The 12,773-nt window shown below is 43.0% G+C and overlaps 1 protein-coding gene across 1 annotated transcript; it reads left to right on the forward strand.

Annotated features, from left to right (window-relative positions):
- Positions 1-10,984: 10,984 nt before the first annotated feature.
- LOC100751152 (olfactory receptor 2A12) lies at positions 10,985-11,947 on the forward strand. The gene has a single exon (XM_027399007.1). The coding sequence runs from the start codon at positions 11,000-11,002 to the stop codon at positions 11,945-11,947; it is 948 nt and encodes a 315-aa protein (XP_027254808.1). The 5' UTR covers positions 10,985-10,999.
- Positions 11,948-12,773: the final 826 nt, after the last annotated feature.

A 12,773-nucleotide genomic window follows, 5' to 3' on the forward strand; every position in this document is an offset into this window, starting at 1 on the left:
GTTCGTGAGCCAGGAAAAAGCCTAGAAGCTTATACCAGAATAGAACAGGGACTTACAGAATAGTTTCAGGACTTCTTACAAAGGTTAACTAGGGCAGTAGAATTACAGGTAACAGATCCAGAAACAAGACGATCAATTATATATACAATAGCTTATGAAAACGCAAACCCAATATGCAAAAGAATACTTTTGCCTTTAAAGATCAGATCAGCTCCGCTAGAAGAATGGGTTTTGCATGCAGCCAACATTGACTATAATGTGCAAGATACTGGAGCTTGGGTAGGAGAAGCCATCTCAAAAGGTTTAAAAAGGCAACAGGAGATTAAAAATTCACTACATTAACATTTTCTTCCTACAGGACCCCACAAGGCTGTCATTGTCCCATTTCAGCCAGAATTAACTTGGAGGATGCTACACCCCCTTCCCCCCATTGTTGTCACTTAGGATAGTGTATATACCTAGTTAGGGATAGCTTCCTATTGTTTATGGTTGGGATTGGAAGGAGGTGTTCAGGCTTAGACACCTCTTTCAGATGACTTTAGGGTTTAGTTAAAATAGACATAGTTAGGATGTAACGTAAGCAGATTGTTGTATCTTCTTATATTTCAGCTTTATGATTGTTAATTTTTGATACTTTACACTGTTAAGTTTTAATCCTCTTTAGACTAAAGGGGAATTGTAGAGGATGCTGTAGCCATGTCTGCTTAGGGTCTGGCTACAGGTGTTCCTGACCACTCCTGAGAGGGTGATGTATGGAAAGTTGAAGTGGGAGGGACATTCACATGGCGGCTTGCTTTCATTTTTTTTTCCGGCTTGCTGTACAGACTGCTTCCCGATGGCTGGCTAGGTCGCTCTGTAAGTAAGGCTTTTCCCTGTTAAATTCCCTTGCATTTTTACCTGGCTCTGTATTGGTAATTTCCCACACTAGGAGGTAGAAGGCTTTTGTCTAGAGAGAAGCAGTACACACTCTGTGGCCATGGTCTGATATTTTCTTTCCTCTACCTAGAAGGCAGCAAGTAATGTGTATTATGCTACCTTGTAAAGTTCCCAGAAAACAACAGCATATGCATAAACCAACACAAAACATGCTAACTGTGGATAACATGATAGTAGAAACAGCAGAAGGCTGAGACTCTATATGCTAAGTAGCATAGCATGTGTTGTCAGGACAGAAGTAAGCATAATATAACTAACTTCAGATAACAAACTTCACACAAAAATTCAGTGTGGTCTATGGGGAAACACGATGACCTCTTCTGCCAAATAATGCAAAGTTCGAATTGAAGAGAGCTGGGGTCTCATCAGAACCTTCCAACATCTGTTCCAGTTTTCAGGTAGCAGTCAAGGACACATCCCAGTGTTGACAGTCGACTGCTGCCTCCCTTCCTCCCATTTTCTGGTGGTGGGGATGGAGGGCCTCTCATCTTCAGAGTAGCTCTTACCTGACCAAGCAGCATATTCCTCTCAGATTCAGTGCCTGAACTATTCTTTCCTAAGAAAGCCTCAGACCTTCCAGTCTTATTCTGTGGTCAAGTACTTTTAAGTATGTGTCCCTTTCATTCATAGTTAATACTTATTACAATTTTTAACTTATATATTCATTTTTTGAGATTTCTCACATTTCCTTGGATAGTCTGGAACTTTCCATATTCCTGAAGATAACTTTGAAGTCTTGATCTTCTGCCTCTTCCTCTCCAGTGCTGGGATTATAGGATGGGCACCATACCTAGGGGAATTTTTGCTTCTTTAATGATGTCCTTTGTATTTTTGAAAGTTTTCACTTTGGTAAAATATAAGTAATGCAAAAGATTCACCCTGGGTATCCCTGGCTGTTCAGAAACTCACTATATAGACCAGCTGGTTTCAAACTGATAGAGATGCTCCAGCCTCTGTCCTAAGAATGGTTGATTAAAGAAATACTCCACCACACCTGGACAAGCACCTTCACCTCTTGTCAGTTTGCAGTAGATCTAAGAAATTGTTTTTTGATACAGTGTCATGAAAACTTAGTCTTGTGTTTTGTTTTTAAAGTTTGCTTTAGGTTTTTATCCAATCTGAATTATATTTTGTGTATGGTATGTGTCACCGGCCCAATTACAGTCCCCCCTTTTTTTTCCAAGATAGTGTTTCTTTGTGTAGCTTTGGAGCCTGTCTTGGAACTCATTTTGTAGACCAGGCTGGGCTGGAACTCACTGAGATCCTCTTGCCTTTGCTTTCCAAGTGCTGGGATTAAAGGTGTGTGCCACCACCACCTGCTCCAATTACATTCTTTTCTCATGTGGATATCCATGTGTCTCATCCATATTTTTGGAAAATATTATCCTTTCTCCATTTAACATTCTTTATGTCCTTGACAAAAATTGTCCATGAATATGTTTTAGTGCTTTAGTCTGAAGTGGCAATCCTAGTCTATTAAATTCCATGTCAATCTCTGGCTGGTGTCATCTTTTCTTGTTTTTCTATGGCTTTGTGGATGATTACAAAAGTCAAAAACATGAGTTCTTACACATTGTCCTTCTTTTAAGGTTGTTTGGCCTTCTTTTACTTTCTGGTTTATTGCTGTGAAAAGACACTATGAATAGCAGCTTTTATAAAGGAAAGCATGTATCTGGGGGCTTGCATGCAGGTTCAGAGGTGTACTCCATCATTGACCATTGTGGCAGGGGTGAGGCAGCACTCATGCCCCTGGAGCAGTATCGAGAGCCTTATCCTTATCCATTGGCAGAGAGACACTGGACTTGGATGGCTTTTGAGACCTCAAAGCCCACCTCCAGTGACACAGTTACTACAGTAAGGCCATGTGATATTTTGTTTATGATCTAATAAAGCTTGCCTGAAGATCAGAGTGCAACTGTAGCCACAGCCATAGAGGACAGGCAATGGTAGTACAAACCTAAGCCACTAGTTAGTCAAAGAGGACAGGCTGTGGTGGCCCACCTTTAATCCCAGCACTGGGAGACAGAGGCAGATGGATCTTTGTGAGTTCAAGGCCACCCTGGGCTACATGAGAGTGAACCAGTCTAAAAGAGAAACAGAGCTCCCACCTTTGATCCCAGCACTTGGGATGACACGCCTTTGATCCTAGCATTAGAGAGAATATAAATCAGGAGCTTAGTGTAGTCTAAGCAGAAGGTGTCTGAGGATTCCTGGAAACAGGATCGCCCTTTCAGTCTGAGGTAGAGGTAAGAGCTAGTAGAAGGCTGTTTTGCTTTTCTGATCTTCAGCTTTAACCCCAGTATCCATCTCTGGGTTTTTATTAATTGTGCCATAAGGCCATATCTCCTAAAGCTTCTAGTCCTTCTAAAGTGTTCCACTGTCTGGTGACTAAGTGTTCTATTGGGCGATTCTTATTAAACCATCACAGGAATCTCCTGGGACCCTTGCACTTTCCATTGAACCATAGAGTCCATTTGGCTGTTTCAAAAGAGTAATTGCTAGGATTATTGTGGAGGCATATTGATCTGTGTATCTTTTTAGAATGTGCTGACATCTGAATGTTATAGTCTTATGTTACATGAACCACAACCTTCAAATGACCTTGTGAACTCAATCACCTCTCATATATATATATATATATATATATATATATATATATATGTATCTAAATATATAATATAATATTTTATTTTTAAAGATAAAAAGGCATTTGTTTTGTTTTATCATTCTTTACCCCATTGGTGCTCATAATTAAATGAATACTGGTGCAGTCAATTGGAATTCTGACATCATCAAATATCAGTGTTCACCCACAGATATGTGGCCCAAGTGTCATCCTCCTTTTACATCCCTTCCCCAGGATGTCAGGCCTGCCTTCTCCCTGGGCAGTTCCCTATGGTAAATTGAGGATGAGGAACAAACTTATTCTAGTTACATATGGTTTTAAATGACTTGTCTGCCCCACATGAAAGTGGGCATCAGAGCACTGTGTCCTGTTTCTGGATATCCCTGATGACAGTGGTCATGAGAAACCCTTTCAGGTGACAGAATGATGTCCATCGACTTTGGTTGTTCCTTTGCTTTGGAAGAAGAAATGGATTCCAGGTTCTAAATTGATGAGTGCATTGTATTGGTTACATGGTCATGAACATCTATGAAATATAATTGCAAACTTGGATAGAATGAGTTTGGAGAGATCTGTGGGTAGCCTACTTAGAAATGGGAAAGAGTGTTAAGATGTGTCTGTCTCATGCGAATCCCCATCAAAGTGTCATCAAGAGGACAAGATGTGAAGAATTAAGTGGATGGGATAACACTCTCTGCAGACACCTGTTTCCCCCTTTCCCTGGCCATCCTCCCATGGATTGTCATGGTCACGTTCACTTCCTTCTCCATATACAAAACAGAGAACTTTTTAAGTACTTATTCAATCAAATGAGCCAATTCTCACATGGTCCATTAATGAGGCTCTGTCATCTGGGGGCCAATTAAGGAGTCCCTGGATGTGAGAGCTTTGTATCTGCCTTCTCCTTTCTCCAATATCACCATCTTCTCATCAGGCCTGTGGGTCCTCCTGGTACAGAATGAAACTTGTAGAGTTTGACTTTGCTTCCTGCTGGCCTCTGGGGTGGTCACATGACCACTGTGGAGTAGGCCAGGCTCTGAGCAGCAGGGGTGTTTTTGTTAGACCCCAGACACAGCCATTAGTTTGAACCAACACAATTAACCACGTGGCAGATCCAGCATCACCCATGAGGCCAGTGACCAGGCTCTGGAGTTAGTTCTACCATTTACTGGATGGATGACCTTTGTCACATCACTCATGTCTTCTGGGAAATTGTTCAATATCTGTGTAATGGGCATTTAGGACCATGGTTGACAATCTCTTGGGCTGAAGTCATTTTAAACACCAGGTTATGCAGTACCTTGGAGCAGACATGAGCATCTCTTATATCAACCTACATCTTTGAGTCCTCATCCAGGAAGGTGTAGTAATCTTCTGCTCCAGTTTTTCTCTTCTGTCTTTTTCTTTTGCTAGATTCCAAATAGGCTTTCTGGGAGACATTGGTCTAGTTCACTTCCTCCAAGTTCCATTCCCATTATGTGACTGCTTTTCTGCCATGTTGCTGAAATCATGCCTAACTCAGACGGTGTGTCTGTCTGTCTGTCTGTCTGTCTGTCTGTCTGTCTGTCTGTCTGTGTTTGTGTGTTTTTTCTCCTCTTTAGCTCCCCCTATGAGTATGTAATAAAATCTTCATGACTAAAAACAACAGAGCCAGGGTTGCCATGCCATTCTATATGTGACACTCCATGGGTTCTGTCTGCTTCTCCATGATCCTCTGTTTTCTTATCTATCCTGGTGGAGAAGAATTTCTGCCTAGACTTTACTGCCTCTCCAGAGCTGATGGAGATCAACAACAGCAGTGAGAAGAGTTGGGGTCAGAGCTGTGGAACAATGGCCAGCAACAGCACTGCAGGAACCAAGGTGCTTCTGAGTAGTGCTGAATGCCAATTACTAACGTGTAAGTACATCATGGCCAATATCATGGCTGCAACACATGCCACTGGACAGCGGTTGAGATTACATGGCATTGTACAGTGTTTCAACCAGCAAAGGCACCACACTACACAACTGCTAGGACACAGAGCACAGGAAAATGGATTGCTTATCAGGATTGCAGAGTTCAGACCTTTTGTTACCTTCACTCTCTGTTCAATGCTATGATTCAAACTGTAGCCTCAAGCATTCTATTCACTCAGGTGCTATGCAGCTGAGCCACATTCCTGGGCACTTCTGTTTTTGTTTCCAATACAATGTATTTAATTTTGATTTTATAATTAACTTTTGCTATTGGCTGTGCTTAAGTAGCAACTCACAGGAATTCTAACCCCTTATCAATCAATCAATCACACTAACCAGAAAGGCTTTATAGTGCAGTCTCCTCCTTCTGGATCAGTAGGAAACAGAACTCAGGCATGCAGAATTGAGGTCAGGGAACACTGGCCAGAACTTGAGCCAGGATGCTGACATCATCACATTTTATTCCTCAAACAAGCCTAGAAGGGAAGAGGTTGCTGTTGGTATTCTATAGAAGAGGCACCCGAGGCAGAATAACAGCAAGTTCAAGAGAACATGTTCCAGGGCTTGATACATTTGGACCCAAATTCTAATTTGCATCCAAGAGTTTTCTCACTCCACTGTCTGGTGATGTCACTGCTGACTTCCATGTTGCTATGTAATGGTTGATTCTTTTTGTTTGTTTGTTTGTATGAATCAGCATTTTGCATATACATACTTACTTGCATACATACATACATACATACATACATACATACATACATACATACACCACATGCATGCCTGGTCTCTGGGGGAAATCAGAAGAGGGCACCATATCCTTTAGAACTGGATATACAGATGGTTGTGAGCTGTGTTGTATGTACTAGGAGCCTAATTTCCTGTTCTCCAAGAAGAGCAAATCGATTTTCTCACAGCCACCCTCCAGATGCCATCAGTGTTATCTCTTCCTTAGCACCAGAGTGACTGGGTAACTTACTCAGATATTACACAGCAGAGAAGGGAGGATAGGTATTTGAGGAAGGAAGAGGGGTGTGTCTCACCAAGTGTCAGGGTTTGGGTAGTAAAAGAGGAATCAGAATGAGAACTTAAGTCCTTGACCTGTGTATCAGGTGACCAGGTCCCACCTCCTATTCTGTGAGCTGCTTTTACTCCCCAGTTAGTCTAGAAAAGGGAACAGGTCATCACTCTGCCTCCTGTGGGTTGTTTCCTCCTGTTCTGTCCCCAAGGGTCTCAACTTAGTGCTCTTGTTGACAACATCCAGGGATCATCTCAACATTCCTACTGGGAGCAGAAATGGCCCTTTCCCAGCTCCCCTGGGACGCTCAGAGAGGAGGCAGGGTCATAAAACTTCAGCATCTGGTCCCTCTGGAAAGAGATGAAGATGTGTGAGTTTGCCTTTGTTAAGCAGGACTTTTTAGGTGCCATCTTCAGGAGTTGGGGCTGGTCCACTTGCAGAGGAAGTGAGAGGTTCAGTCCCTCCACCTCTACAGCATCTTGAAATTTTTCTGGAGATTGAGCTGGCTAGAATCCCTTCTTTCTGGACTCAGTTGCTTTAGGGGACTTCCTTATACAGCCATTCAGTGAGACATCTCCTCGATTTACTGTGGTGAGAAGGACTTGTCATTGGTGTTTTGCTTGTAGGAATGGTTCAGGCATCTGTGGGTCTAGAGATAGCAAGTAGTCAAGCCATCCATCCCCAGGTCCTCTGTGAAACATCTCAAACTCCCCAGATCGGTTCCCTAATTGCCTGCTCTTCTTTCTTCTTCTATCAATGCTGTGTCCTTCTTTCCTCCTTCTTTTCTCCAATTATTAATTTAATAAATAATTACAGATAGGTTTTCTGTTTCAAATCATGTTGGTAGATAAAGGATATGAGCCTTAAGCCCAAAAATCGCAAGTGAATCAGAAAGCCATATCCTTGAGAGAGCAGTGATGGTCAATGTCTTTGAAGGAGTCTTCCCACACCACTCAGACAGCTTGATACTTGTGGGCAGAGCAATCATGATTATTTTTGAGGGTGGGGGTTGTGACTTTTCTGTACCCTCACCTCACACTGTCTATAGAGTCAAGTATTTCTTTGTAATTCTGGTCATAAATCTTGCAAATGCTGACTCTGTATGATAGGGCTTCCATGTAAGCCTTTCCTGCCTGGAACTTAATCTTGATGCCTTTATTTGTGAGTTTGGGGCTAATACACTTGGGCCAGCAATCCTGGTGGGACACTGTAAGCAAAGTCATAGGCCACTGGGCAGTAACACATAACAGACCATGGATCACTAACTGGTGTCCTGATGCCATAGAAATCACACTACAAGTGCTCTTTCCTTGGATCCTTCTTTTAGTACATCCCAGGATCTCCCCCATTCAGACAGGAGAGAAGTCTCATCAGGAGAGCTGGTCTGTGTCTAGTCATTCATCTCTGTCCCAGGAGGGCTCTGGATGTGCTGAGTTTCCATATGGTCAACCAGATGGACAATGTGAAGACTTTGCCTTCCTCACCACCCCACTTCAGAATCTGTGTGAAAGAGGCAGGGAAGGTGACAGAGATACAGGCTCTGATATCACTCCACATAAACTTCTCCCGTGCTGAGCTTGCAATCTTGAACTACCTGCTGTCTCCAGGCCTTAGGTTTTTCCCTGTAACACTCAAGCAAAATCACTTCCTTCAGTGAACTGTTGTGATGCTAAAGTAAAGTTAGTGGAACACTGGCTGGCATATAGAAATTATCCAAAATAAGTAATGGTTGGTTTTATGAGAAAGCCTGGGGATTCACACATACTGCCAGATTCAGTCATAGATAATTCTTCTTAGATATCTGGGAATTCGTTAACAGTAGAGGAAGAAAGGTTTGTCTAAACTATTTGTTATCAAAATTGATTATCAGACCCCTCTAGGAATTCCAGTTTATAACCGACCAATGAACAAGAAATTCTGGATATATTCTATCTGGGCTTGGGATGGGAAGTGGTAATAACAGAGAAATGCTTTCCTGGCCAAGCTGAGTCCTGCTGTGGCCACAGTGTGGGCAACAGTGTATGTGGTGGTTCCCACTCCATGATGAGAAGCTAGGCAATATCTACTGTGTGAGGGAGGCAGAGGATGCAGGACACCAGGAGTGCTTTCATGGGGATTTGTGAATGGAGGGAGAGTAGGAGGAGGAGCCAGTTGTGTGCTGAGACTTAGTCTTCACAGAGCAGGCAGGTTAGGAAGGACCCATGCACCTGCTTCAAATGACAGGGCATGGGAGCTCATAAAGGCTTTCAGCAGGGGCCAGATAGAAGCACTATGCAAAATTTGAAACGCCATTGCAGCAGTCACATGAAGAACATGCAGAGGTAGACAGACACCCAGCACTGAGAAAGGGCAGTGCACACAAAGTTGTGCTCCAAACAAGAACTTACTCGCAATTGATTCCTATTAGAAGGGGAAAAATCAGTTTTCTTCAATAGGGTGTCACTGTGCATATCAGTTACTCTCTAGCTGGCCCTATGGTCAGGAGTTGTTGGCCACTAGAAGACTGACTCCACGGTTTTGGTTTTGGTTTGGTATTTTTTTGTTTTTTGTTTTCTTTATTTTTTTAGGTTTTCTTTCAATAGCTGTTGTTTTTTGTTTTGTTTTGAAAGGAGGAGTGGGAGGAAAAAGAACATGAAGTTGGGTGGACATGGTTTGGGAATTGGGGGAGTTGAGAGAGATGATCAAAGTATATTATATGAAAAAAGTTTTAAATTAAAAAAGATAAGACTGTATTGAGGAGGAAAATGTAGAGGCAAGGGGCACATGGAGATGCTGATGCAGAAATTTCAGGAGAGATGATGGGCTCCTGACCTAGGTTGGAAGGAAGGACAGCTGTGAGGGTTATGAGCAGTAGACTGGTCAGGAGAGGGGATGGGGACAAGGAATGTGAAGACTGAGAATTCTTAGAAGTCTAATATTTCTGCTCCCATGAAAAACAATTCCCACTTTAACCTTTGTATTGCTGGTTAGCATATGAGTGGTGTCCAAGTTAAGACTATTGTGAGCAGTGTTTGGAAATTTCCTTCATATATCTTACTTTGAGCATATGTTTGTATGTGCCTATGTGTTTACATAGTGTTTCAGAAAAACATCGGTGCTCACAGTTGTCTTGTGAAATGACCTTTAAATATGGTTCACTCTTCTATTGGAGCATCTGTTGTTATATTTGTGCTTTTATAGATCTTTGTATAAGTATTTTGAGTACTCTTTTTGCTTATTCTAGTTTACCGTTATTTTATTTTATTTTTTTCCTCCAAGGAAATCATACTTTTGCTTCCCCTAAAAGGATAAATATATTTATCAGGTTTGATTTAAAAAATAGTTGCTTTAGATTTATCACTTAAACCTGTGGCACACTGGAACTTGATTGTGTACAGAAGGAGACATGAGTAAAAAGGAAGTAAAAAGGTTTTTCCTCACATGACTCATCAACATTCCTTGGGAACACTACAGTGTTCCCAGCAAATTGCACACACGACCTTCTGTCATTGCTCATATGACTTCGTGTGGGTGGGCCTGTGTCTAACTGACATATTTTTCTGTCTTCTTCATCTACATTTTATTCTCTTTTTGCGTATGTTTATGGTGTGTGTGTGTGTGTGTGTGTGTGTGTGTGTGTGTGTGTGTGACTGAGGCTGGTTCTCCCAGGTGAACCTAGTGGTCATCATGTCATCTAGTGTGTCTAGACCTCTTATACTGGGGATCCTCTGTCTCTGCCATCCCAGAGCTGGAATGGGATTGTGAGACTGCATATGCCATGTCATGTGTTACATGGTGTTTCCAGGAGTGCTGTGAGATGCTTTAAATATTTATCACAATCCTGAGAAATGAGTGTCATCAGCCTATAGTGGGAAATTACCAATACAGAGTCAGGTAGAAATACAAGGATATTTAATAGGGAAAAGCCTTACTTACAGAGCGACCTAGCCAGCTGGCGTGGCAGCAGCCTGTACGGCAAGCAGCAAAGAAAAACCGAAAGAGCAAACGCAGTCACACTACGTCACTCTGACCACGCCCTCACAAGCATGGTCAGGCACACCTGTAGCCAGCCCCTAAAAAGGCATGACTACAGCTTCCCCTACATCAGCCTCATTGGATAGATGAAGAGACTGAGGCTTTGGGAGGTTCAGTAACTTGAGAAGAGTGCACAGAAACTGAACAGTGTGCTCAGAAGCAAACCCAGCCTTTCCTTTTTATTTAAAAATATTATTTTTTGTATATGGGTTTTTGCTTACATGCATTCTTGTACACCATGTGAGTCTCTGGCCTGGGGAGGTGAGAACACGCTGTTGGGTCCCCTGGGACTGGAGTCACAGACAGCTCTAAGCAATGTGATTCCCTGGAACATCAGTCAGTGCTCTTAACCTTTGAGTCATCTCAGCAGCCTGTAGCTCCCCTTTCTACCTCTATAGCTGGCATGTGACATGTGACACATAGATGAATGTGATTCTCTTACAGCCTGTACCATGTGGATGATTCCAGAGCAGAACCAAAGCTGGGTTTCTGAGTTTATCCTGCTTGGCTTCTCCAGTGACCCCACAACCAACAGCATCCTCTTCACTGTGTTCCTTCTCATCTACCTGAGCTCAGTCATGGGCAATGGGCTCATCATCATGCTGATCTGCATGGACACACAGCTGCACACGCCCATGTACTTCTTCCTCTGTATACTCGCCATGTTGGATCTGTGCTATGTCACCACCACCATGCCCCAGATGTTGGTGCATCTTCTTGCTAAATCCCAGACAATCTCTTTTGCTAGCTGCTGGCTGCAGATGTATGTATTTGGTGCCCTGGCTGCTACTGAGTGCATCTTGTTTGTTGTTATGGCTTATGACAGATATGTGGCCATTTGCTACCCATTGCATTATACTGTCATCCTCAACTGGGGACTGTGCCTATGGCTGGCAGCTGGGTCTTGTTTTTGTGGTTTCCTCTCTGCTTTGTTACATACTTTCTTCACCATGAGTCTGCCATATTGTGGTCCCAACAAGGTCAACCACTACTTCTGTGAAGGCCCTGCAGTGCGTAGCCTGGCTTGCATGGATACCCACCTCATTGAAATGGTAGACCAGATCTTGATTTCTCTCATGAGTCTTACTCCAATTTCCCTTATTGTTGCCTCCTATGTTCATATTGTCATGGCAATTCTCAAGATCAAGTCTACCCAGGGCCGCTGTAAGGCTTTCTCTACCTGTGCCTCTCACCTGACTGTGGTCACATTGTTCTATGTTCCAGCCTCTTACATGTACATGAGACCCAAATCCAGCTACTCACCTGAGAGAGACAAGCAGATTTCACTCTTTTACAATGCCTTCACAGCCCTGCTCAACCCTGTGGTCTACAGTCTGAGGAACAAAGACATAAAAGGGGCATTTCTCAAGGTGATAGGGCATGGCAAGGTAGACTGCTGAACCTAGATCTAGGAGAACCTGCAGTGCATCATTCACTATTTAAGAAAGGCGTAGTTTATTGTATGTAACTGACCATTGCATTTTAACCAACATTGTACTTGGTAACTGGGACAAACCCCTCTGAAACCTGGGTGGCTGTCTTGACTGATAGGCTACAGTAAGGTGCAATTACAAACACCTTAGTAATCTTTGTCATTCTCAAGAATGACCTGCTTCTGTTTCCACACATATTTTTGGCTAAATATTGAATATGATATTTCAGTTATTGATTCCAGGAGATCAAATCTTCCATTGTCTTTTAGATATTGGCTGGTTACCACTGGATGGCTTGGCCACAGTGAAGAATGGCTTCTAGTTTGTTTAACAAAGGACCTAGGCCCCTGGGTGGACCCACACCCATCATGATTGCTGGTGGGATGTGCCTGTGGACTAGTGAAATGTGCCTGATGCCAGAAGGCTGGTGCCCTTGTGGAATGACTGAGGGCTTGAGTACGTGCCTTCTAGGACTACCTCAAGGATTAAAGGAAGTGTTTCCTAGTCTGCCCTATATACATGGTAAGAGATGTCTTCTTTGAGTACTCCTGCTTTAGGAAAGTTATTTAAGATGATGCTAAAATAAACTGTGGTCTCCAGTACTGACTGAGAGCCCTTCTGAGATGACAAGAAGTCTGTGTCTCATCCTTAACGCCGTTGGGTAGCTAGGGCTTCCTAATCCACACTCCCCCACTCAGGGTTGGACCCGAGGCTGTTCTGCTGGTTCTGATCACAGCCTCAAAGACATCAGGCCTCTGTGGGTGGGACTGATACAGGCTGGAACCTGGCAAAT

The sequence above is a fragment of the Cricetulus griseus genome, chromosome 2 (genome assembly GCF_003668045.3).
Source record: "Cricetulus griseus strain 17A/GY chromosome 2, alternate assembly CriGri-PICRH-1.0, whole genome shotgun sequence".
Taxonomy (NCBI): domain Eukaryota; kingdom Metazoa; phylum Chordata; class Mammalia; order Rodentia; family Cricetidae; genus Cricetulus; species Cricetulus griseus.

Excerpts from the sequence above, each read along its gene's own strand:
- LOC100751152 (XM_027399007.1), top strand. The coding sequence starts at position 11,000 with ATGTGGATGATTCCAGAGCAGAACCAAAGCTGGGTTTCTGAGTTTATC.